The sequence below is a fragment of the Phalangium opilio genome, unplaced genomic scaffold (assembly GCF_054372755.1).
Source record: "Phalangium opilio isolate 3A_F unplaced genomic scaffold, DU_Popi_V2 ptg000024l_1, whole genome shotgun sequence".
In the NCBI taxonomy this organism is placed as follows: Eukaryota; Metazoa; Arthropoda; class Arachnida; order Opiliones; family Phalangiidae; genus Phalangium; species Phalangium opilio.
Genome location: NW_028324155.1, coordinates 3,032,328 through 3,058,563, shown reverse-complemented (window position 1 = coordinate 3,058,563; position 26,236 = coordinate 3,032,328). Strand labels below are relative to the sequence as shown.

General features: G+C 37.7%; 1 protein-coding gene across 6 annotated transcripts in view; it reads right to left on the bottom strand.

Annotated features, from left to right (window-relative positions):
* ct (homeobox protein, cut) overlaps positions 1-26,236 on the bottom strand; it is a 368,988-nt gene that overhangs the window by 110,601 nt on the left and 232,151 nt on the right. For all 6 annotated transcript variants that reach the window (XM_089867871.1, XM_089867875.1, XM_089867872.1 and 3 more), the window contains exon 4: positions 1,785-1,922. In XM_089867871.1, coding sequence (XP_089723997.1) covers positions 1,785-1,922 — 138 coding nt within the window. The remainder of the gene's footprint in view (positions 1-1,784; positions 1,923-26,236) is intronic.

Here is a 26,236-nt window from a genome sequence, read left to right as displayed (position 1 = left end):
CCTCGCTAATGCCATTAATGTTATATAGCGACAAAGTTTTAAAATTGTAACCGAGGGAATAGACACTTTGCGTCCGCATTTATCTTTTTTACCGACGTTTTACATGCATAACCGCGTAGGTACAGCGAACTCCGATGAAAACAATACTATTATAAATCAGGATTGTAACGAAATTTTCAGACTCAAATTCCCTAACTTTTCCCTGACCTTTTTTTCCATTTTGATATTCCCTGACTTTTCCAGGTTTTCCCTGATCTGTAACTCTATGGGGTACCTAATAGCAATTCATTTACGGCAAATGAGCATGTTGAAATTTTAGTGTCTCCTACCTCGAATTCGACTTGCTTAATCTAACCCTAATTCTAACCTCATTGATCCGAAATGCAAGGCTTAAAATTTAATTTACAATTTAGCACAATTTATCGCGTATCCGCCATTACGAAAAATTTATAGATTAGAGACATGCATGCACCGACTTTGGGAATTTGATATAAAAAAATCATCAAAAATTTTTAAAATAAAAAACAGTGACTGTCCTTCCGCTTTACTAGGAAAATAAGTGTAAGAGTAATTTTTCTTTAAGCTTTCACTCATATATTTTATGCGTTATTTTTTCAAGACCTATAATCTATTACTAATCAATCTGGGACGGTAATCCGGTCTACGCGGAAAAACCAAAAAATGCGCCAAGGCAATGAAAGATATTTCGTGAGTTCGGAAAACCAAAAAAAAAAAAAAATTTTTTTATCGAATAATATATTTTTAATGGCTTACTTGTAAACGTATTGACTCATGATTGTTTTTTAGATATTTCTTTTTTCCGGGTCGCGTTCACATTTAAAACGCGGCGGCGACGACAACTCGATTGTACAAGACGATCTTCGCGGTTTAGACACTACACTACACGAGTCTAGGAGGCCTATAACGTTGCCAGGATTCTTTTCATTGAAGGGTATCCATTAAATATTACAACTATAGCTGTTTTTCAGCGCTATACGTACACTGCGGGTATGGATCAAAAAGTCATTAATTCAACGGTCCACGTGGGCATTAAAAATTCGCGTGTATTATACTAGGTAAAGGAGCCTACGCGCGCTAGAGGACTGCAAGGACTACGAGACCTAAAACATCGAATAAACAATGTATGCGCAATTCTTTAAAAATACACGTTCACATCACGGAATCCTCACGCAAACCTTTAGTCATCATTTGTTCGTGAGAGAGAGAGAGTAAATTATAGGAAGTATACCGAGTGTAGTTTCGTAGTTGTGTGGATTTAAACCTTTACGTTTTATGTATAACACGAATGCTTATGCGGTTTGGGATTTACACTATAATTAACTATACCGTCGTAGAATCAGGGTATTTACCAGTACACTTTCATATAACAAACAAATTCAGACAAATGTCGAAATTGTCGGTAAAAAATATTTAGATTCTTAACACTTAACAGAGTTACCAAGAAATTTTACGATTTTGGTGTCCCTAAAACGGCGTTTAAAACATCACTGAGGTGGGTGGTTGAACCGAGATATTTTAGCCACTTCAAGCAAATTCCCTAACCTTTTTGGCCCATTTTGAAATTCCCCAACTTTTCCCTGACCTTTTTGGCATATTTTGAAATGCCCCTGATTTTTTCCAGGTTTTCCCTAACTTGTGGCAACCCTACTCAAACGCGAAAGGTTATCTTTTAAATGCACGGGTTTCTCTATCACTACATTACGAATTATTTAAGATTTGACATTGTAAAGAAGAAAAAAAAACCGCAATTAAATTCTTCTTACCTTGATTTCTGACCTCTTTAAACTCCTCGTTGTATTCGTTCAACGTTTCCCGTAGTTGCTTGTTTTCAATTTCGAGGTCTTGGGCCCGAACAGCTTTTTGAAGGGCCACATGGCAGGTTTCCAAAAATGGCAACGGATCTGAAGAAATTAAGAAGAAAAAAACAACCACACCGTCCGAATTAAAAACACGCAAGCCAATAAATAAAAAAAAAATTGTTACCCCTCGATAAATGAGGGTGAAAAGAAATAAACCTATTTACGCTCGTTAAATTTGACAATTATTGAAATAATTTAATTATAGTTGGCAATCAATATGGTTTTTTTTCTTTAAAACGTCTATAAATATTGCACCTTGGCCTGATTAATTCAAGCGGAACAAAATAGGCAAGGGTTAACGTTAAAAAATATACATAAATTAGATACAAAATTTCACCCAACTCAAGCAAAGCACCCCTTTCTCTTTGACGTGATAATAGTAAAAATAAAAAAATAAAACGTCTTACATCAATGAACACATCAACCTTGTATAATTAACGTCCCAGCTTTTTTACTAAAACTTCATTACTTTTATAAGATACTTTCTTCTCCCTCTTTTTTAAAGTCCTTCACCAATATCCATCCCCTTTTAAAAGTATTACGGTTTCCACAAACAAAAAACTGTATACTCCATCCCAACCAAAATTCCATAAGACATACAGAAGAAAATGGGAAAAGAATTACTGAGTAAACCTCAGCATCCCTTTTCCAATTATTACCAAAAATCAACCCGTTTTTCTGCAACCCACCCCCCTTTTTTCAAAAATTTGGGGCGTGGTAGAAAATAGAAAATATTAAATCCCTGGTACAGGGTATTAAATAACTCTGGTTTTATTTACAATAAGGGGGGTATAACTATATATATATATGTGTGTAGACACACACACAAACTTTGCCTCAGTGTAAGAAAAAAAGATGGGTTTAGAATATTTTAGATTCTAAAATTAAATTATACTCCTACATGTTTTCGCTCAATTTTTCTTTTTTTCTTTTCCCACTCCCCATCTCCAAAAACTTCTCATCTTTTCCTATAATGACTAACTTTTCTCCTTGGCATCTGGTTCGCTAGGCACCAGATATTAAGGGTTATACCACAACGGACGGACGGTGGATCATCTTCTTAGGAGTATCTTTACTAAAAAGTATATAATTCCCGATGTTGACGAAAGAGGCGCTGTATACGAAACGCCAAACACATATATATATGCATATATAGGAGTAGACTGGCATCATACCTCAAGATCTTCCATAGAACATGTATGGAAGAGGCTTTCCTTAAGGCTCAAAAGTTTGATCTCGTCCGATTGTTAACAAGATTACGGACGTATACCGAAAGGAAGGCGGAAAGATTTTTTTCTCTCTCTCCTCTCTATCTTTTACCAGGGATGTAAATTCATCCCGAGCAACATCCCCATCCCTAACCCACCTAACTTCATCCCCGCGTGGCTTCGAAAAGGGGTATCTACTATATATCTACACTTTTCTGTCCTTTCTATGATGTAATGGAGGAAAAAGGCGGGAAATAAGGATGGATTGAAGAGAGAAATGACTTCATTCCCGCCTTAAACAATGTTGGCTCCAATTCAGTCAACCAACTATACTGTGTGTGGTTGATTATAGATTTTGTATTAAAGTCTGAGGAGTAAAAAGTTGAGGTTTATGCAAAAAAATATAACGCGTCTTGGGTTCAGAATTTTTTCTTTTTTTTTCTTGGGGGATTTTATATGAACCTAAAGTCGTTTATATATACACAGCTAAGGCATTTTTAGTTTTACCTGGCGCTCATTTTGGGCGAGGAAAAAAGTATATCTTTTCCTTAAGGAAATTCCCCAAGCGGTATAGCGAAAACCGAGCATCAATCGGTAATATAATTTGTACTTCTTTGCAAGATGTTTTTTTGCTACCATTTTTTTTTTTTTTACTTTTTCTAAAGCCTTGGATCCTGGTTTATATTAAAATAAGGAAGGATGGGGGAAAAAGGAAGGAAGATGAGGAAGTAAAGGATGGATTTTTGTGTCGAAAATATACTTTTCTCGCTGAATTTTGAAGCGCGTAGGGTAAAAGAAATATTAGGAAACCAAAAAAACAATGTTATTAGAAAGGATTTATATTTTGAAGGAGAAGTATCTTGCCTGCAACGGGAGGGGAAAGTTTTGGACTTTGATATCATACACACAAAAATGGATAAAAGATACGTATATACACGCCGCATTTTTATATCGCTTGTTTTTTTGTTCAGAAAATCCCATCTCAATTTATCATGTAAATTTTCTTATCATAAGAAACGCTTCTAGTCGTCGCCTTCTTTTTAAAATTATTAAATCAGGAAGCTGCAGTTTCGACAAATTTCATTTTTTCTTTTGTTAAAAAAAAAATAAAATAAAATAAAATTTCGAAACATTTGATTTTTCAGCAAACTTTTTTCTAATAAAAATTATATAATATAATAATATAGTTTCGTAATTAAGTCTCGTCGGTATTATTATATAAATAACAATTTGGTATTGGAGATAAAGTAAAACTATTTTTGTCTTGAATAACTCGATAGATAAATGATGTTAGGAAAAATTGTTTCACTAATTATGAGGTTTAATAATCTAACCCCTGGACTAAGGGCCAGTATTTTTCGTGCGATAGGGGAGGTTAGATCTACGTGAGGATTTCTATATTTTCAACGCGAGGTGTCAGCGTACGCCCATTAATTCGTTCGTTTTTAGGGGTAAGGGGAGGCTAAAACGGCGTCTCGATGACATTTCGGGTTCAGAGGTCAAACGTTTAACGGCTCTCTCTCTCTTTCGCTCAGTTTCTAACTCCTCTTGGCGGCTGACTGTGTGGTGGTGGTGGTAATAGTTGAGTTGCTTGAAAGGATAGGGCAGCTCTGTTAAATACAGAGGAGGGGGTTGAAAAAGGGCTGAAGAGATCGTGAGCACGTCGCTTGCAGAGGCTATATGGCGTGCAAAACTCCGCCCAGTCCGTTAACCCTACAATAAGCCGCTAAAAACTATCGTAATCGTAATGAGAAGAACACTGGTCTTTTGCTTTTAAACGCTTATATTTATATCGGGCTAAATATTACGCTAAGCCTCGGCTAGACGCGGGCGTCCGAAACCCCGAAACAATTGAATAATCTCGTGAAAAAAGGCTGTGTTTGCAATTACACGAAACGAAAGTCAACTTCATACTCTATCAGCTAGTAAGACAAATATAACCAACAACGCATCTGTCTTGCTAAGCCTAATTCCTTCGAATGTCAATTTCCCACGACATTTTGTTGTTAGTATCCGACTTCAAACAGCATGCACGCAGTACATAATTAAATGATTCCAAGCGAACCAAAAAAATTAAGCTATCAAGAAAAACTCTCGAAAAACCTTAATTTTTTCTGATCGCGTGTATTAAGAGGGTGTTTTAAATCGATTTGTATCGTGATCATATTTTTGGTTTTCAGTAAATATTCCCTTCTATAAATGTCTTTTCTATAATTTAAAAGCAGATGAAAAATCAAAGTTTCGCGTGAATAAATTTTAATATCCTCGAGAGCCGTCCCGGACTTAAAAATAATAATTTTATCTTAGCCTTAAATTCTTAATCAATCGAAAAAAATTGAAGTACAAGTTCGCGTTTCGAATGTCGTTGGTTCGTTTCCTATAGGCCCGTCTGCCATGCCATGCCATGCCACTGCCAGAGCTCAGAACAGGAAATCTCAACCGTTTTTTAAGGCATGCAGACTCGATAGGGGTCTAGGAAACCAGGGAAGTCAAAAATCATTCAATCGAAAGATGATATTTTAAACAATTTCATTTTTCTTTAGCCCTGTCAAATAGCTGTCAAAAATATGTCCAGTGAACACGCAACGGTATACTCTTCCCCGGGGTTAGAGTAAAAACTGGCTTTTCCCGATTGAACAAAACATACAAAGGAAAAACGTAACTTACATAAAATTTGTATAAAATGAAGACAACGGGCCAGTACTATTACTATTATTCGACTAAAACGTTTATCTATCTCCTACTGTTCACCGGTTACCGCGTTCGACACGGAATCGAATAATTATATATTGGACATAAAAAGGGGGTTCTAGAATTCAAGGACGAAATTAACATCTTAAAGGGATACCGTATTCTTATTAGCGGAATAAATAGTTACACCTGGATTGATAAATCAAATTGCGTGTGTTTTAATCTAATGTTTTGCAAAGAGAGATGTAGAATAAGTCAACACCTTAATTACAAGGTATTTTCTCGAATTATCAGAAATGAGTATCGACAATGGTATAGGCAACTAATAGTATCGAGAAGAGATGACACAATAACCCTACAACGCAGACGCCAAAAAAGAGATGGAAAGGGGAGTTCCTGCCCCTTTTCTTTCCCTCTTAGTCCAGAGTATCGAGACATACAATGGGATACTACAAACCCCCTACAGCGCAGGCACCAAAAAAGAGAGATGGAAGGGAGAGTTACTACCCCTTTTCTTTCCCTCTTAGTCCAGAGTATCGAGACATACAATGGGGATACTACAAAACCCCTAAAGCGCAGGCGCAAAAAAAGAGAGAGAGATGGAATTCAGAGAATTTTCATTTCCCTCTCAGTTCTCTAACTTCTCGAACTGAACCACACTATCTCTTTAAACAGAAAAAGGGGGACGGTATCTGTAGAGGAGGAAAAAATCGTCATTTATACCGAAGATGACATAAAAGAGACAGTTAAGACGAATGAAGTTTCACTCAAAACATAGTAGACAAAAAAATTACAGACAAATCATAAAAAAAATCAGATTTTAGTTGATTAGCGCGAGGTTACGTACGCTATTAAGGTCACTCCCTTTGAATTTTTCCTTATGTCAAATTAGTCCCTTATCTATAGAGTAAGATTGGGTGACCAAAATCATTCGGAAGAAACGTCGGTCGTGTCATTATACAATGAAAAAATGAAATAGTAATATCCAAAGTACTAGAATACTAAGAGGGTGATAGAGGAAAGGAGAAGGGGGGCGGGGAGAGAGAGACAAAATTTTAGGCAATAATAATAATTCGATTCAGTCAGGCTTGACTTTTCGCGGTTCTGCGTCGGGACTCAAGCGTAAGGTCTCAAGGTTAGCCGCCCTTGGTTTATATATCTATATAGTAGACCTATAATATTATGAAAGAAATTTTCTATCCCCGTCCCCATTATTGGCTCCCCCCCCGGTATGCTCACTCCCACGCGATGAGTGACCGGTAAACAGACTGTCGCCTACAACACCGACCGGAATTGGTATAAATGAAAAAAAAAAGAGAGAAATAATATTATCCTAAGAGATTCGTTTGAATTGGGCAGCTATCAAAAATTATGATTAATCGGTCTATGATTGGTTTAAAACATATCGCTTTTTATACAATATATTTATACTATGAGATTAGTCTCGCACTAAGGACTCTGTTTCCACGCTAGACAAATTATTAAAAACTGATTACTTATTGTAATTTCCGTATTAGAGAAAATTAAGGGGAAATCGAATAATAGAAAATACAAATAAAAAAATCATACCAAAAGCGTCACGCGGACAAAAACGTAAAACTGTAATTACAAATAAGAAGTTATCGGCTGCCGCTCAACTGACACTGTTTCTAGTTTTCCCCTAAATTTATTTGATGATATTATATAAATGGCATTGTCTATTGTTTTACAGATTTTTAAACGAGGAAAATTTGCGTACATATTTATTACAACACGGATATTATTACGAAGGTATTATCGAAAACTAACGACTCTTATTCGAATAATAATATAAAATTTAAAACTTACGATATTTATATTTTATATTTTACACGATTTTTCAAGGGCTACCTTTTTGGGGGGAGAAAAAATCGTATCATTAACGAAATTTCGCAATACGATTTTTAAATGTACAAGGACAATATAAAAATATATCTAATTTTTAAGTTGTTTTTTAGTTCGTTGACGATAATTAACATATTAAACCGCGTCTAAAGTTACGGATATTTTCAGTTAACTACTATTACTAAATTAACCAATTTACGTCTATTTTTCCCTATTGAAAAAATAAAAAAAAAACGAGGCTGGCGCAATTAAGTAAAATACAAATTGATTATCTACGGGGAGCAATTGAATCAATTGAAAAGTCAGACCGTAATCGTTTTACAAAAATATATATATAAATATTTATTTAATAATTGCAATCGAATTACTGGGGATTAATTCCTTTGAAACTCCTATACACTCCCGTTTGCGATAAAATCCTTCATACGTAATGGTAAAAGCTATAACGCTGCACTATATATACCAAGCTTCGGAAAGCAAACGATTCCTTAATAATTAAAAAGGGATTTTATCGCCCGGTACAAATCAAACAGAAATTTAAATTTACAGCAAACCGTTAAATCCAAACATATTCCAAAACCAAGCCCCCCTTACCCCTTTCTCTTCCCACCAACTTTCTCCACTGAATCTAACCAATAAATTAAAGCTTTTGCAAATCGAAAATTTTACAGAAGAGCTATAGGAACTGGAACTAGCTAGGCTATAATAGAAAATGCTAGCAGAATTTACTGAAAATGAAATTTTCTCTTATTTGGTATGGGATGAGATGGAGAGAGTGAAAGGGACAGGTTCCTAAAACTACAGTATATCCATCGAGTAGGGAGAAAGGTGTATTGATATTAGAATTTACCCGAAAAGGAATGAGTTGATGGAAGAGTAGAAAGGATGAGGAGAGGGGTGAGGCGACACATTGTTAATATAAGAGTTCTATAAGGATCAAGAAGGGTTTATAGTTCGAGCTATAGAGTCGAGAGTCCGAAAAGGTAAACCTCCATTCCTTGTTTCTCTCTTTCACTCTCTAACCCCATATACCCCTGAAGAATAATTCAGCATCGGTCCGGAAAGCGAAAATTTCTAATTCGCGACTAATTAATAATTACCTCACAGCCCCCAAAATTTTCTCGAATCAAATAACGGAGCAAACAAGAGTCGCGTGACGAAGGAGACTAGTGCTCTCTACACATACTCCTGCAGAGAGAGAGAGAGAGAGAGAGAGAGAGAGAGAGAGAGAGAGAGAGAGAGAGAGAGAGAGAGAGAGAGAGAGAGAGAGAGAGAGAGAGAGAGAGAGAGAGAGAGAGAGAGAGAGAGAGAGAGAGAGAGAGAGAGAGAGAGAGAGAGAGAGAGAGAGAGAGAGAGAGAGAGAGAGAGAGAGACGGAGAGAGCAAGGGGATACGAAAGAGAGTGAAAGAGAGATAGAAAGGCAAAGGATGAACTGCGTTAAAGTGTATAATGTAAATTAAAATAGGATCATCTCTCTCTCTTAGACAGGGTGTTTCTAATAAGTCTGCCATAAATTAACTGGCGTGTTCTTAATTGGGGTCAAAGAACAAAGGAGTCTACAACATTTAGTGACGTAGACATTGTGATTGGCCCCTGAAAACAAGGAAATAATTGTAGACCAACATGTTCTTTCACGCTTTCCACTTGGTTTGAAGCCTTTAATTTATGGAAGACTTAACAGGGAAACATCCTGTATAGAGAGTAAGTTTAAAATGGGTGAAAGGTGGGGGTGGGTGTAGTGATGGGGTTAGGGGAAAAGGTTGTTCGATCAACATCGTTCGAGAGGGGATGTTTACACGCCGGATTGATCATTTCAAACAATGAGGATTGGGAGGGAGGTGATGAGTAGAGGAGGAGGAGGGATGGATGGAGATGCTTTCCCCATAGTTTCTCCCGAAATTTGAAAATTATACCAACATCATCATATACCCCCTCCCCCCACCCAACCCGTTCCATTTTACAAATTTCGTAAATGACTTCAAAAATATCTTATCTTAATAATTTAGATTTGTTCAAAATATTTTGTCTTAAAAAATTAACAGAAGCGCTGTTATACTGTATTGATTCACATCTTAGCTAAATATACACAATCGATGTTTATTTAGCGTAGTTATGAAATTATTGCGAATCTAAAATTAAAAATATGAAAATAAAATCAACTTGGGAAATTGATTGGTAAAGTACGTATAAAAAGGTTTTAGCTTCAATTGGTTACTTCAATTTTTAAATCCCAACTATACACGTGTTTTAGAAAATTCTACACTATTTCCTCTCGACTACTTCCGTTTCGTCAAGAGAATGTGCACTTGATCCCTTCTAAATCTCCTAAAGAGTGCTGAAATCAACACTGCAATGCTGTCACAAATTTTCATAGCAGTTCAATACTAAAAAAAGGGAGGGGGGAATATTAAATTTTCCGATAAATATGGAAGTTACGTCATTATTACGTTTAAATTTCATGGAAAAGTTAAATTGGGGAGGAGGAGGAATTGAGTGACGCTTCTATCTTGAGAACTTCGCTTTTATAATAATAGTCAATAATAAGCCACCTATATAAACTCAGACGAAAATGGGGCGGGAAGGGAATGGCGGAGGGTTACACATATTTGAATAAATATAGGGGGGAGAGAAGACCCGGCCGGGGACTAAAATTAGAGAGAAGGGCAACCGGGGAAGGTGGGGGGGGGGGCTGTTCAATTAAAATTAGAAGCCGGAATTGGAAACTATATAAATTACCTTTCGGCGTATACATGAATATGAATTAGAAATGGATTTATGGAGCAATAAAGGGGGAGTTTACATTGAAAACTGTGTTCTACGAGACTCTTCTCTTCGATGTTATAGACCGCGAAAGGAGCGCTGTTGTTATTTAGATATAGGCACGTCTAGATTTCCCAAACCGAAGTTTATGAGACTTTCGAAGTACTAAACAGCAATACCCAACAAGAGACCTTTTCGATGTAACTAAGAGGGAAAGACATGGGGGTAAAACTTTGCCTTCCATCCCTCTTTCAGCGCCTGCGCTGTAGGCTTTGGGGACCATGAGAGGTCTTTTTCATTAACTTGTTCGTATGTACCCGAAACGTCACGAGGTAGAGTTACTTACACCTTCGTGATTCGAAAGAGGTACGACACGTGATGCTAAACGTCGCGGGTGACGCGTCTAGTACCTCCCCTTTCATACAAACACATATTCGTAAGGAGTAACAGATCAAGCTTTCTCGATCAGATCTACCTCCTTACTTCGAGTGACTCAAAGCCTTTTGATTCTAGGGAATACGTATATACTATCACATTTATTCCCAGCTGGACTAGGCGCGGGGTGGACCGGGGATATAGTATACCCTTTTCAATACAATCCGAATCAAGTTAATAATAAGCAACACAACGAAAAGGGAGAAAGAGAGAAGAGAGAGACTTTCGCTAACGCCCAAAAATTAGTGAACCGGAATTAGCCCAATTAAAATGTTCGGGATGAGCTTATTCCATTAAACTTTAGGGTTCGAAATTATTGCCTCCCGCTCAAAATGAAAAATTCCCTTGAGGGGACAAACGAGAAACGCCGCCGAAAAGTTCAACTCAGATCGATTTTTTTTAAATATGTAATCATTAATTTTTATTTATTTATTTTTTTGAAATAGTCGATTATATCACGGATTTCCAAAACAAGGAAATACTCTGGGTATGTTCGCATCAAAATATGAGTCATGATTTTAATTACCAATAATTAAATATGGAAAACATTTATTTCCCTTTAACATGCCAATTAAATAGCATTTAGATTTAATGAATGCCCTTAAAATTTAAATGACTTAATAATTTAGTTATTGGTTTAAGCGTTATAATTATTTCTTTTTGGCTAAGATGGAAATGAATACAAACTTCCCTTTAAGATAAATGTGAATGGGGCCCCGAAATCCTCACACGTCTATAGACCAGTAGGTCAGGATGTCGAAAATCATAATATTGGCAAAAAAAAGCCGGCGCAGTTGAAACAATAGACAATGGAATATCCCAAAAAATCGTTAATAACAACAACCACTTGCCTATCCCACCATGCATTGGAACATAATAGGAATATCCGATAGTTTTGTGGATGGATGGAAAGGCAGGAGGGAGGGAAGGGTACATATATATATATATTTTTTTCAATCAAAAGATATTTCCTGTTACTTTTTTATTATTATTATTCAATAAACGTGTTTAGAAACGAGAGTGAGCCACGAGGGGGGAATATTTGTTACGTATATACGTTTTAACGCAATCGAAAAATTAAAAAGAGAAGAAACAAGAAGAGTAAGACATATTATAAGTTTTGCGACCGCAGCACTCCGACAGAAAATCGTCTGCTAACGTATCAAGCACCTAACTTCCCTAACATCTGTTAAAAATTGTGAAAGAAAAATTTAATTTAATAAACCTTTCTACGATTCTGATTTTTACATTGTTTACTCATAAATTAAAGTAAAAACCAATTAAGGATTAAGGAAACATTTGGTAATTGAGTACCTCAGCCAGCCACGAGTATCCAATCAATGGAACATACATCCAGTTCAGCTTTTAATAAAGGTTAAAAAATCATGGTAGCAGACATCTAGCTAGCTCGGCGTTTGCGGTATAGATTACGCCATGGCATTTTAGAAAAACAGAAATTGAGGAGCTCGGATTCGGTTGAGTTGATCTGGTTAATAGGCGCGTATCCGAAACATTCGCTTTTGCTAGAACTTGGAAAGCGGGGGAAAAGGGGGGAGGGAGTGACTAGCTATAGGGTAAATGATGCCGGGAGCTCCCCATCAAAATCTTTATATATATTTTAAGATTTCCTTTGACGGCATAGCGGCGTCTTGGAGAAAGAGAGAGCGAGAGAGAGAGAGAAAGTGGAATAAAAAGTGTTACTCCGGAGCTGTAACGTAACATAACGTAACGGGGCACGGGGGTGTCCCAGTGTACCCCGCGGCGTAATAATATAAAACACAGTCCCCGCGTATTTATGGCTTATAAATGGAAAGAAACAGGGGGAGGGTAGGGATGGATGGATATTCAGATCCTTCGGGACGCCCTAAGACAGGTGGAAGCGATCTGTCTTTGATGGACCCTTTCTCAGAGGATGCCGACAACGACGCTCCCAGGGCGAGACGCTTTTTACGATCTTGACAGTCCCCCCGCATCTCCTCCTACACTTTCTCCCAGCTCAGTGTACTTTGGGATAAGCCCCCCCCAACCCCCCTAAGAATCGCGCGCGAATTAAGATTTACTGAAGAAAAAAAAAACATCTTCCCAGCAATAAAATTTGAAACAAAAAGTGAAACAAAAAGTCCAGAGGAGAGAAACCTATCCGTGTGTCCATAAACAGGAAACTGAGAAATTTCATGTATCCATAAATGGTTTAGGGATGGTGTTGACGTTATACTTATTTTGTTTATCGAGATAGAAACAATGAAGTTCAAGCCTTAAATACAATAATAACGCCAGTTGATGGTTTCCCGTGCCTAACCTTTGTCTTTATTGCTTCCGGATTGGCAACCGAAAAATTACAAAATTTTCCGAACCATTTTTTTCCCACAGTTGGAATTTTGTAGGGGGTGAGAAAGCTTGGCTTTTTATTATTAAGATCCAGGATGCCTAATTTTTATTGGTCTTTTAAAAGAAAAAGCATTTTATTCTTTTCCCATTTTCCTAGGGTTCAATAAGGGGATTATAAAAAAAGGCCCAAATCTGGTCATAACTTTCTTCAACTTCTCGACCAGCTCTTTGAACTAAGATGCTGCTATAGGCGGAAAGATCAAAGAAGACGACACCAGAGCAATAACTTCAATACTCCTGCCTAATAGATTGCCGCTCAAACAATTTTTTTTTACTGCCCAGTATAGAGTCAAAGTCTTAAACAGTAAAAAAGGAAGGGAGAGAACTTCTTTTGTAGCGATGAACAGCTTCTCTATTATGTAGTATCGGACTAAAAGTCAAGAAAAGGCATGTTTTGCTCCCCCCTACCTAATTCCACCCCATCTCATCTCATCCTAAAACCGGGATCAAGCTCTCTACTCCCCCCTCCTTGCTAAATCTAAGATTCAGGATTGTTCATTTAATCTAATCCGATTAAAGGATGAGTTTCCAATGTCGTGGGGAGGGATTGGATTTTACTTTTGGGACCATGATGCATCTTTAGTAAAACGATGTTCATTAAACGTAATTCCAGAACCTAGACCAAGTTTCAGTCGTAACTAAGCGAGTTGCATTGAATTCTATTTGTTGGTTAAAACGATAATTCTCCTTTGAAACCGCACAATAATAATAATTTACCGCTGGTTTTTCATTAAGCCTAATTTTCAAAAAACCCTATGGTAGACCTACAATCAATTCCAGATATATATGACCATTAACACGCGGTTTTGAAAAATCACGTTCGAGACTTACGGAGTTGAAAAACGATAAAGGCGTGTCAGTATCGTGTCCTTGTAATGGAAATCTGACTGGAAAAAAACCCATAATGGTCGATTTCTCCCGTTCCCCCCCTGCTTTATTTCATCGCCATCCGTAACTCCCCTCTTAAGATATTTTCAGGATACTTCTTTCCTCGATGTAATTCCATCGGCCTTGATCAAGCGGATCCATCAATAGCCGCATTAAGAAAGCCAGAGCCAGAGCCGGAGAAGAGAGAGAGTCGCAGATTTCTATCGTTTGACGGGTGGTTAGGTGGAGAAGCAGGGTTCATACAACTTCTGGAAAACCAGATTTTTTTCCCATATATGTGCCCGAGTTTTCCAGGATTTTCCCCATATATGTGCCCGAGTTTTCCAGGATTTTGCCCATATATGTGCCCGAGTTTTCCAGGATTTTCCCCATATATGTGCCCGAGTTTTCCAGGATTTTCCCCATATATGTGCCCGAGTTTTCCAGGATTTTCCCCATATATGTGCCCGAGTTTTCCAGGATTTTCCCCATATATGTGCCCGAGTTTTCCAGGATTTTCCCCATATATGTGCCCGAGTTTTCCAGGATTTTCCCCATATATGTGCCCGAGTTTTCCAGGATTTTCCCCATATATGTGCCCGAGTTTTCCAGGATTTTCCCCATATATGTGCCCGAGTTTTCCAGGATTTTTTCACCATATGTGAAGTAATAACGGCTTTTATATAGTTGAAGAAACTTATTCAGAGATTACTTACAAATTTCCCTGATATTTTTTACTATTTATTTCCCTGAGTTTTCCAGGTTTGTACGAACCCTGAGAAGGCTATAAGTCATGGCTAAAGTTATGCCTGCCAGAGTGCCCAGTATATCTCGACTCTTCTTTTTTAGATATCAGGGCTAATAGCGATGGGCGTCTCGCATTTTTGGATGATAACCGTGCGGTGATCGTCAGAGCCGAACAATCAAACCGTTTTTTACGCCAAAAAAAGAAATCAGAAAAATCACCGCCGCTCTCCACCAATACCCAACCAACAACCCTCCAAAAAAAGTTCCTATTTCCAAAACGCGTAAGTCGTACATACAACTTGTTTTCATAATATCATTCGACATTTCCATATACGGGAGGCATTTAGGGGCATTATCAGAAGCTATTTTTCAAGGTCTCCTACTCTCCTCTCCCTTTCTCTCTCGACAATAATTTCGAAAACCGCTTAACCACCTCGTAACGCAATTAAGTACAAATTTTTACGTTTTAATTATAATTACTTAGAACTTATATTATTACGGAATATAAATTTTTATCGGGGGTATATATATATTTAATTTATTCAAATTCTTTCGCTAATGAGGAGTGGAAAGTTGTAGGGAGGGATTGTATAAGCGTGCCAACAATAAACCCTTTTTTGACGTGAAATTTAGACTATATATTATTTAAACTAAATTAGGTCGCGTTAAAAACGAACACTTTTACTATATATACAGAGCGTGATGTGAAAAATCCTTAAATTTTTGTGGTATTAATTCAAATGTCTAAACTTAATCGTAGAACCATTATTAAAAGGAGAGATATCGCCCCTGAAAAATAAACGTTAAAGTTACGAGTTAACTTGTTACACACAACAGCCAGAACAAAAATCACGATAATGGAATATGATCAACACGTATCAAAAAAGATATTATTTCCCCTTAACTATACGATACCATGAAGGTATATAAGAGAACAAATCAGCGTGAATCGTGAATAACGTTAGAGAAACGTTACGTGGGGTGTTTTAGCTCTTGGGGTGAAAGCATCACGAATTTCCGGCTTTTTGTTTTGCCAGAAATAATAATAGACGTTTTTTTTACCTTGCAAAAGTCTAAAAATCCCATAAAGCTTCTGATATCCACTAATATCGTAAGTTCATAAGATATATTCCTTTAGTTTGTCATTGGTTACAAACTGGAGCTTGTCATGAAGTGAATGAGGTAGGTCATAGATTCGAGGTAAAGCGACGCCTGGTGAGGCGCTGTCTAAGGCTTAGTAAAGACTAAATAGGACTTAGATGGACTGCAAAATTAACCGAGTTTGTAGTTCTCGAACTAGCTCGAGCTTAAGTCTCTAGCATTACGAAGTAAAGGTAGTGTCGTCACACTTATGGAACATATCTTATAAACTTATGCTAATATAAAGTAATAAAAACAACTAATATTTCACGTGTAAAGAACTCCATGGCCGCAAAATAACGTGAGAATGAGAAAGATGCCCCGTTGCTGATTTGACCAGGGGAATTTTTCTCCAATTTTTGAAAATCCGCAAGTTTTTCTTCAAACTTCACATTTCTATTCTATCGATTTTGGGGAAGATAATAAAAGCCTAAGCCCGCACCATCATGCACGAGAGAGATCCGTTTCGTGACGTCACTCATCTATAAAGTGTTGAAATATAATATAATGTAATATACTATACGATTTGGTATTTCTTAAAAAGACATTAAAAAGCTAAAGGCCCGCTCCAAAAACATATTGGTTAAAAAAAGTCATCGTCATCGGGACTCAGCTAAAGGTATATAAGGGTCCACCCACTTAGACCCCGGACTTGAAATACATATTCTATTCCATGGCTACCTTGAAAAGAAGGGAGGGAGGGAGGGTGGTGGTTTATATAATGTCTATCAGACAATAGAAATGGAACCATGGAATAACTATATATGATGGAATCACGAAATTCCAATAAACCTCCGGATAACTTTCGGTTCTCTCTTTGCACTCAGTTTCAGGGTCTAATCGCCTCCCCTTGGAACATTTTATTTTCAATAGGAATTGCAATAACCAAAATCGTTTTGCGATGAAAAAGACCTTTTCTTCCTCTGACTCAAAGATGAGTATGTGCACCGCTTAAGGCATTGAATCATTCCCCCAAAAAATGTATCGCCCTTGAAACAAGATATCACGTAGGGTTACCATGACTTTACTGCAAATCGAGTTTGCCATAGTTCTGGCTTAAGAGAGATGTGAAAACTCAACACTGCTCTGCACCATACGATTCTAAATACACGCCGTAAAAATAAGGGATACCCTAAATTTGTCCGGACTTGTTAATGGTGCGTTCAGCAAAACGTACCGAAAATATCGGCAACACTGAACGCAGCCAACAACAACACGAAAATTTCCGTTAAAAACTTTGAGTTGCTTGTAGACATTATTATTGGCATGGTTGTTTATTAAATGCATAAACAAAGTAACCAACACCATAAGCTCGCCTTACGCATGACCCAAACACGAATATAAACCAATTATAAATCGCATTTTCTTAAGCATCTTATTACACGAAATAAAAAAATATATATTACAGAACGGGGGGGGGGAGGTTGAATTATTTTACGATTTGAACTCCTCCCATATTGAACAATAAGAAATAAAATATTGCAGTTTCCCTTTAGACCCCCCCCCCCTGTCTTAAGAGATCGAATGGCCTTGCTTCGATCATTTATTTCGGCAACTAGAAAGATTTGTGTCGAATCATTAAAGACATTTCTTACGCGATTGTTACGGTTAGCCGCTGCTGCCGCTTCATTCGATGACCTTCAAAATCGAATACAATTTTGTATTTCGGCACAAAGAAATAATTACTAGTCGTCAATTTTTTACACTTTTTTGGGGTTTTTTTTTATAAAAGCCAAAAAATTGTCGCCCTTTTTCGAAAGGAAGAAAAAACTGAATTTTAAGTGTAAATTAAGTAAGCCGGCCGCATTACTATTCAAAATGACGTCGTGACCTATTGACCTAACATAACTATTCCCACCATTTCAAACCCTTAATTACAAATCAAAAAAGATTAGAAATTCAGATAGAGTAGTAATTAAAATTAATATTATTTCATTGAAGAATCGTTAAATAACAAAAAATGGAAAAAAATATTGTGTAGGACGTACGTACACCGAGGGGAAGGCCACTCACTCCACATTATTACGTAACCATAAATATTCTAAAAAATGCAAATATTCGACCCCCTGAATTAAATAAATCTCGTGAAACGAAAAATCGTAAAGTTTATACCTTAAGTTTTGTTTATAAAATTATCGCCAAATCTACTTAACCCTTTGTCTCTTAAAATAATTACGGTAAGGTACAATAGCTTATTAATAATAGTGTGTAAAAGGCCCCTTTTGAAAACTAGTTTGGTTAGCGTAGATATAATATACAAAACAATATAAGTAAAAAAAATTAAGTTATAAGTGGTTGTGGCGTTGTTAACCGCGCGTCGTCCTCTCTTCATCTTAATTGGAGCAACAAAAGCCGAGTCGAAATTGTTTGGGAACGTTTCAGTTGTGTCTAACGGCGAGTGAAAATGATTACGAGGGAGTTTTAGGTAAGAGTTTCTATAAGGAACCCTTAATGATTTTAAATCGAGGGCATAAGATTGGATTAAAACATTCCTTTTTTGTTTTGAAATGAAACTCGAGATCGAGAAAGAGAGGTAAGGGGGGTTGAGGGGAGATGAAAGGAAGGGTGTAGGAAAAAGCGCCCTAAAACTCGAAAAGTTGATAGTGGTTTGTACCAGTTAATCCCATTGTTATTAAGACTATCGACATTCTAATTACTACAGGTTTTTATTTCTTTCGTTAGAGAGAGAAAGAGAAAATAACCACCACGCTTCAATTAAGTTCGCGGATATACCACTTCAGGCTATCTCAATTGATTCCAAATTTTTTGGGGAAAAATATATATTAATTAACAAGAGGTCGCGCGAGAAGCATTCGTTATTCTTCGGAATAAGGGTTGGGCCTTCGAGGAAACAAGGGAGATGGAGTAGAAATCTCCTATAGTTCTTTGTACCCCCATCTATGGAACGGCAACGAAGTTCTCCCAGCATCCTCAGTTAACGTTTTAATAGGGTCGACGATGCATGTCCACTGTGTCATAAAAATAGACGCTTATTCACGAGAACTATAGCTTCTGTTTTTAATAGGCGCTACGCGGCAGCACTTAACAATCCCTTGGGGTGTTCGCAAGGTATTCTGGGGGAGGATTTCATTGTCGGTCATGGCTTACTTATATTTCTACTCAATACTACTCTCCCCTCTAAGGTTGGTCTGTGTCTCAATATAGAACGAAAATTGTTGAGGCTTCAACGGGCTAAGAATTAAAGTCGAGTTTGGGACAAGTTCTCTGATGGACCAAATAGTGTAATGTACTTTTGCGCGTAAATTATGAATACCTCATACATAATTCCAAAAGGAAGACAGACATAAACTCAAACCACCATTCCCCCTTCCAAAACGTTCTTGGGATTCCGTCTCCTTCGAGTCTGAGAAAAAGAAAAGGCGCTTCAATTATCTTAAAGGTTCCACTGATTATAGATTTTTCACCAAACTAATAATTACTAATAGCTGGGGGCCTTCGGACGAAATATATTCAAAACCAAAATTGCATAAAAATTCAGTGAGAGAGAGATCGCTGGCTATAAGACGTAGAGTGCAGAACTATATCGTTTGGGGGGAAAACCGCGGATCGAGTTATTAGAAAAAGGAGGAGGAATTCGAAAACTGCGGGAAAAATTTATCGACGAAAAAGCTAGGGACCGAAATAATTAGTCGGAATAAACGGGGAAAAAGAGAGAAATATCTCTATCCTGGTCTCTATATCTCTCTTAATTTCCAATAAACTAGGAGGGTATCGTTTCGTAATGATTCACAGTAATAGTTTCCCTTACATTCATTGCGAACTAAAAGTATGGAATAAGTTTCCAGAGAAATGCGCCTTTTCGATGTAAGACCCGAGTATTCCTCAACCAGGCTCTAACACCACCTTCAAAAAGTGTAGTTTCAAGTATGACACAAGTGCTCGAGCAAAAAGGCCGATGGTATATAAGACTGGTAAAATATCGACTATCCCGTTTATATCAGAGTTCTGAGAGGAGAAAAATAATTCTCCGGCTAGTATCGCTGTGGGAAGAAAACTGGTCGGTGGTGGTGCGTGGTATATAGCACCAGCACACACTACCAAAAGCGATCAACTATAAATTTGACCACCACCAGCGGCACTTCCACGAATTACGCTTCTATACTCTATAGATTCTGGGAAGATGAAGAAAATGATGGGATGCTGGAGAGCAGGCTGTAGCTGGGGGATGGGGGAAGAGTAGAAAGATGATTTCGCGAAGATGGAGGGGATATAACTATAGAAAGCAACCGCTAGATGGCGTCCCAACGGGACCTAGACACGATGGCGACGATGCAACCCTAATTGGCAATCACCGACTGCTCAGCGTTATTAATTGTTGGCATCTTTAACGTTAACGACTAGAAGAGTGTACGGACCTCGATGTCTCCCCGCGTCCGATATCTCCCCTCCAAGACTCATGCAGCGTCTTTGGACTTCCAGCTTGGGATTGGTTGGAGGACGTACTCGCCTTCGACAAACATATCTTCCCTCCCCCTTCTCCCACATTTTGCGCCTTTAATCATCTTTTTCCATCCTGGCAATTCATTCCCGCCTCCCAATAACGGATAACGCCGAGTTTAAAACGTCTACGCTGAAACCGTTCCAAAAGATTCGTCTACGTTTTCTCGTTTTCCGTTAAAAATTTCTCGAGGAGAGCTTCTACTATTGGAATCTTAAACTACCGTCCCGTTGTCGCCCACGGAATGGTGGAATGGGAGAGAGAGAGAGAGTCAAAACTAGATGTTTTCAATTAGAGACAAGTGGTGATGCTACCATATTTGTTAGTTACACCCAACAAAAACCTTGCTAACGAAACCGTAACACTGATTTTCATTGAAATACGCTAAAAATCAACAACATTCCATTAAACACCAAGTTCAAAAACCCTAAACATACAAAACCTGTTATGAAAAGTGAAGCCAGCGATTTTGTCAACCCGAAATAAACAACATAACCATCGGCTCGCGTAACATCTAAATTGTACATTTACGAAAACACGGGTTAATAACAAGCCAACAAATAGAAATGAGGAAGAAAAAAAAATGTTCGTTACACGACGATGTTGGGCGAATTAGGGGGCGGGTTGACCTCTTCCGTAATTACCTAGCTAAATTTTAAAGGATATTAATGGCGTGGTTACTCGCGTTAACGAATACATCAGTCCGAACTAGAAGCAAGACGAGGTGGGGCGCGGGAAGGTGGAAGAAGGAAACGTGCGTACGTCCTTCCTGGAAAAGACAACGAGCTCGAGACAACCCGCCTATATTCCAGGGCTTAATTCAAAAGTTCCGAACTATAACATGGATACAAATATAGCTGGATACGAATTAATATTAAAGGTATATGTTGTACGTAAAGGACTCTTGGGTAATTTAGGAAAAGAGGGTGATAACTGAACCAGGGGGCAGCGATGGGGAGGAGAGTGGGACATATAATTTAACCGCCATCCAGAGCAGGATAGGATAGGATGGTTTCTCCTACAGTTAAACGAACTTATGATACTCGCGTCCTAATGAAGAACTGCGTATAGGGATCGGCATCATCTTTTTTAAAAAGGTTTCTTATATGCGTATGTCCACCTCTCATAAAGTAATGCAACGAAAGGCATGGAGAACCAAGTTTCATCTGGTACTGGGGGTTGCCTTTGACTCAATTGCCTATGTCCGTACTAGAGAGTGTATAAAGTTGACCCCACGGTCACCGCAACGATTAGCGAATAAACGACAATGAGGGGTACATATGTTCCAGAGAGACACGCCACGCATGCATGTACAGTACGCGCTTTGCAGTTATCCGTGGGCACTCGTATCCAACCAACAGAACCCCAAAAGTGCGCCCTAACTTAGTACTATTCCTCCCGTAAATATATATATACGTTAATAATAAAATGGTTTGTGGAGAGATATAGAGGGGGGGTTCAAAACCGCCTAACGATTAATGTAAAGCTGCGGAGGCAAAAATGGCTTTACTTTTCGTATCTCTCTCTCTGGCTCTGGCTGTTTAGGCGACGGTGGAGCTCTTAATGCCAAATGACAGTTAGGGTAAATTGGTATACGTATAAGGATGTTGAGGACGGACCGGGCGCTAATTGAAAAGAGTATACCCCGGGCATATTTTCATCCCCGTCTCTGGGGATCATCCCCTTGTCCTCTCCCTTGCCCACCACCACCTTCATCCTTCTCTTACACGCGACAATATATTCGCTACGACGTTAAGGTCCCTAGTTGGTATTATCTAATACCATACGGTTGACGTCAAGCTTGCCAGAACTTCAAAAGAAGAAGAATACAGTTATAATAAATTCGTTTATTCCTTTTGCCAGCCCTGCCTGCCTGCCCGAGCAAACCCCCCGCTTAAAGTTTGTACTGGTACAACTGAGTTAAGGGCTTGAATTAAAAGTCATTTGTATAATTTCAAACTTAGCGTCGTCTCATCCTACTCCGATGAAGATTCTGTCCAAATTTATATATATATATATACACCCGTATCCCCCCCCCCCGGTTACGCTTCTCAAAGTTGAAGCCCACCCTTTGTCCATGGACAACCCCTCCTCCCCAGAATGCTTTATACTATTTTACATTAGAAAAGTTTATTTTTCAAGACTTAAACGTAATTTGCTCAAATTTTTCCAGAAAATAAATACGAGAAACTAAGAAAGGAATTCTATAGAATCTCGAAGGATGGATAGAATCTAATAATTTGGGGTATATAACAATCAGGCCTTTTGAAATTTTACAGGGGTAGGACCTAAGTGTTTTAGGTGTGATCCGTTAATTAAATTAGCATTATCTTCCAGTTTCTAACTGGAACTAAAGGGGACATTCGTAAAATACAGTAAAAAATTACTGATAACTTAAGAAACAGAAGTTTCTATGAAAGAGTGGGTTATTAAAACCACTTTATACATATCCAGGTGGTCACGCAAACAAGGGCCTAATCACTTATACCAACTGACATATCGAATTGACTATGTATTAATTTCAAAAATTGGTATACATGTCGCGCTATCCATCCGTAAAAATAATCTATCAGCTTGTTAGTATCGAGTCACCCACCAATCACCCTCTCCAACCGAACAACAATAGATTAATAAATCCAATTATGTATATATATATTTTTTTTTACAATTTTCCAATAAAGGGAGCCGACCAGGCGTGAAAAGATTAACCTGTATAAAGAGAAAATATCTAATATATGAAAATCGAATTTTGTAGTAGGTATTAAAAGAGAGTTCTGGATACTTTTATAATTTTTGAAGGTTTTAACGTATTCTCTTTTCGATTGCCAATACGTAAAGAATATAAGAGGGTGGATGGTTAGAAGGGAACCTTTTTTATATCAAGAAAAGATATATTATTCATAAATCGTATTACCAATTAAGCTGGGATGTCTGAGCAGCGTAACAATCGGTAGAATATAACCATCAGTCATATACCGAAATAAAATAAAATAAAATAATACTACTGGCAGAACGTCAATTGGAAAGTCATTGGACATGCATGAAACGAACTGTCGGGGATAGATTTTTTTTTATTAATCTTTCTTTCTATTTTTCTCTCTTTTCCCCCTTAGTCTCCTATTTCAAAATAGTGAAGGGGAAGTGAAAGATGGTGCCTTTGTCAAGGGGACCAAGGGTATGAGGGGGGATGGTTTGAAATCAAAAGAGGGACATCTGTATCTATCAAAAAAAGGAAACGACAAAACTCGATCGAGAAACAATGGATCGTTAGAACCGGGAGACTTCTTCGGTAGTGTAGAGAAATCTGGATAGCTATAGCTGGAGGTTTCTAGTAATTGCTTAACATCATCCGAATTCCCCCCCCCTCCGGTCTTGAACCAGTCATCCCGCCATGCACCCCTTTCTTTCCTTGGGTGAAATCATCTGCATATTTTAAACATTTCTTATCATTCCAGACGGTTCGTTAATGGTGCTGATCAACGAGAGAAAAATTAAAAAAGGGGGGGGGAAGAGAGAGTGTATAATAGAGACGTCGTTTAAATTTGTATACACATTCTTAAACACAAAAGAATTAATATTTTATTTTTATACATTTATACAATATCAGTGAGAATTGCTTGCCCAAATATTGCATAATTGACTTGAAATTTGTTTTAAAATTTTATTTTCTATTATTTTTATGGGTGGCAAGCTGAACTTTCGAAATTGGTTCAATTTACACCAAACACCAAAGATCTTAAAAATTTTCATCATCTAATTAGGCACAGAACTAAAGACGATATGGCGTCACAATCATGCATTGAGACGACGCGGCTCTCTGCATACACATATATAGGCATAGGAAGAAGTTAAATTTGCAGGAATTCGTTGAGTGGTTTCGGTGATCAGTCCCGCATCCGCTTTAAGTAATAAAATAAAAACCTCCAAGCCGAATTCTAGCCTTCATCCGTTCATCGTTTAAGCCAGATCATCTAATTTCCTTTCTGTACTTCGTATAGAGAGTTTGTATCCCCCTTAACTTGATATATATATAAATACAGTCGTACAGGCTGCACCATTAAAAAACGACGGTCACCCCTCCCCTCGGTAACCTCCCGACAATGGTCGATTGTTCTACATTTTCCTCTCGAACCAAATTATTGGCGTCCCTGGCATGATTCTTCTCCGTTTCCCCTCTAAAAAAGTATACAAAGTACAGAAAACGTTTGGGTATAGCTATAGAAAAAAGACCGAAATATCTCATTCTATTTCTGGGGTCGATTCAATTGGAAAGGCATGGAATAAGTCGGGTTAAGGCTTAACGACATCTCTACCGAGAATAATATTGGCGACAGTGCGGTGGAGTGGCAAAAGCCAATATTTCGAATTAATGAAATTACGACAGACACCTTGGAACTAATCCAAGGAGAACTTTTTGATAAAAGTGATGAACCGACTGAGGAGAAAGAGTCGCGTTTATTTCTATAAATTTGTTTTTTTTATACACACACCGGTTTTCTTAATTTATCTTATTTTTTCTTTATCCCTTTCATTAACTTCTAGATATTTTTGACGATTTATGATGAAGCAAACAAAAGACGTAGCCAAGAAGCTCAATTACATAATTACCTTTAAAATATTTAAAATACTTTTACGAGGAAACCTTATTTATAATCTAACGACGCCACTTACAAAAATATAAAAAAATAAAAATTAGGAGAGGAAACTACCAGAAAATTTGGCAACAAAGCCGTAATTATATTTTCTCATTTTAGGCTTAGCATGCAGCGATTCAAATTTCAAAAAACATCTCTCGAAGTGGGCGGTATTGAAAACACGTCAGTTCGACTAACTCGCTCGACATTATCGGAAGCCTTCATCATCAGGCAACTGAGATAAATCTTGCGCAAATAATTCCAAAAACCGTGTTGGGTTCATTCGCGTTTGTACTAATACACCCTCTTTGTAAATTTTCTCAACTCAAAGTCTCCTAGCTTGCTCCTCGTTTCGTGTATCAAGAATCGAAGGAATAAGGATTGATAAATAAGAAGCATATTTCGAGACAGTAAAGGGTCATGATAAACCGAGCGAGCGAGCGAGATGTCTGAAGGAGAAACGTCTCTTATCAGATAATTACATATCGGTCAATTCGCGAGGCCTTCTCTTGATCAGCTAGCTCGCGTCTATAGAGGAAAAGATTCTTCTAGAGAAGAAAAGAGACGAGATATGCCCTGCCTGATAATAACCCGAGAGAGAGAGCGAGAGAGCTAACGTCTCTAAACGTATGCATGGACGACAGAAACCACGCGACCATATCGCCTCAGTCTGGGGATAACTTATAAAGATTTTAAATCGTTATACCTGAACAATTCACCAATTAGGAAATTACGTATGAATGTTATTTACCATCTTATTACGATTATTTATGGTAATCAGAATTGATAAGGTAATCACGACAGGTACTTAAAATCACGTTTCTTTCTTCACAGTGCCATATAGAGCAAGCGTCTCTACTTTACATATCTGACATCTTTTGCATCATGACAGGCCAAATGGTCCTACACTAACCTTCCACCGTTTAGTCGTTGTCTATTTTTAGTTTCCAATTGTTATCTCTCGTCCAGACCTACTAATATATTTAACAGATCGCGTCCTACATGAATTTTTCAAAAATCTATCATTCGTGTTATGTTTTAAAAAATGTAAATAAATTTCCTCGTAAATACAACACACACACCTCTTTACTACTTAGCCCAGATTTCCCGAAATCCCCAAAACAATCAAGTATAAGAGAACACAGAGAGAGGGGGAACTTCATC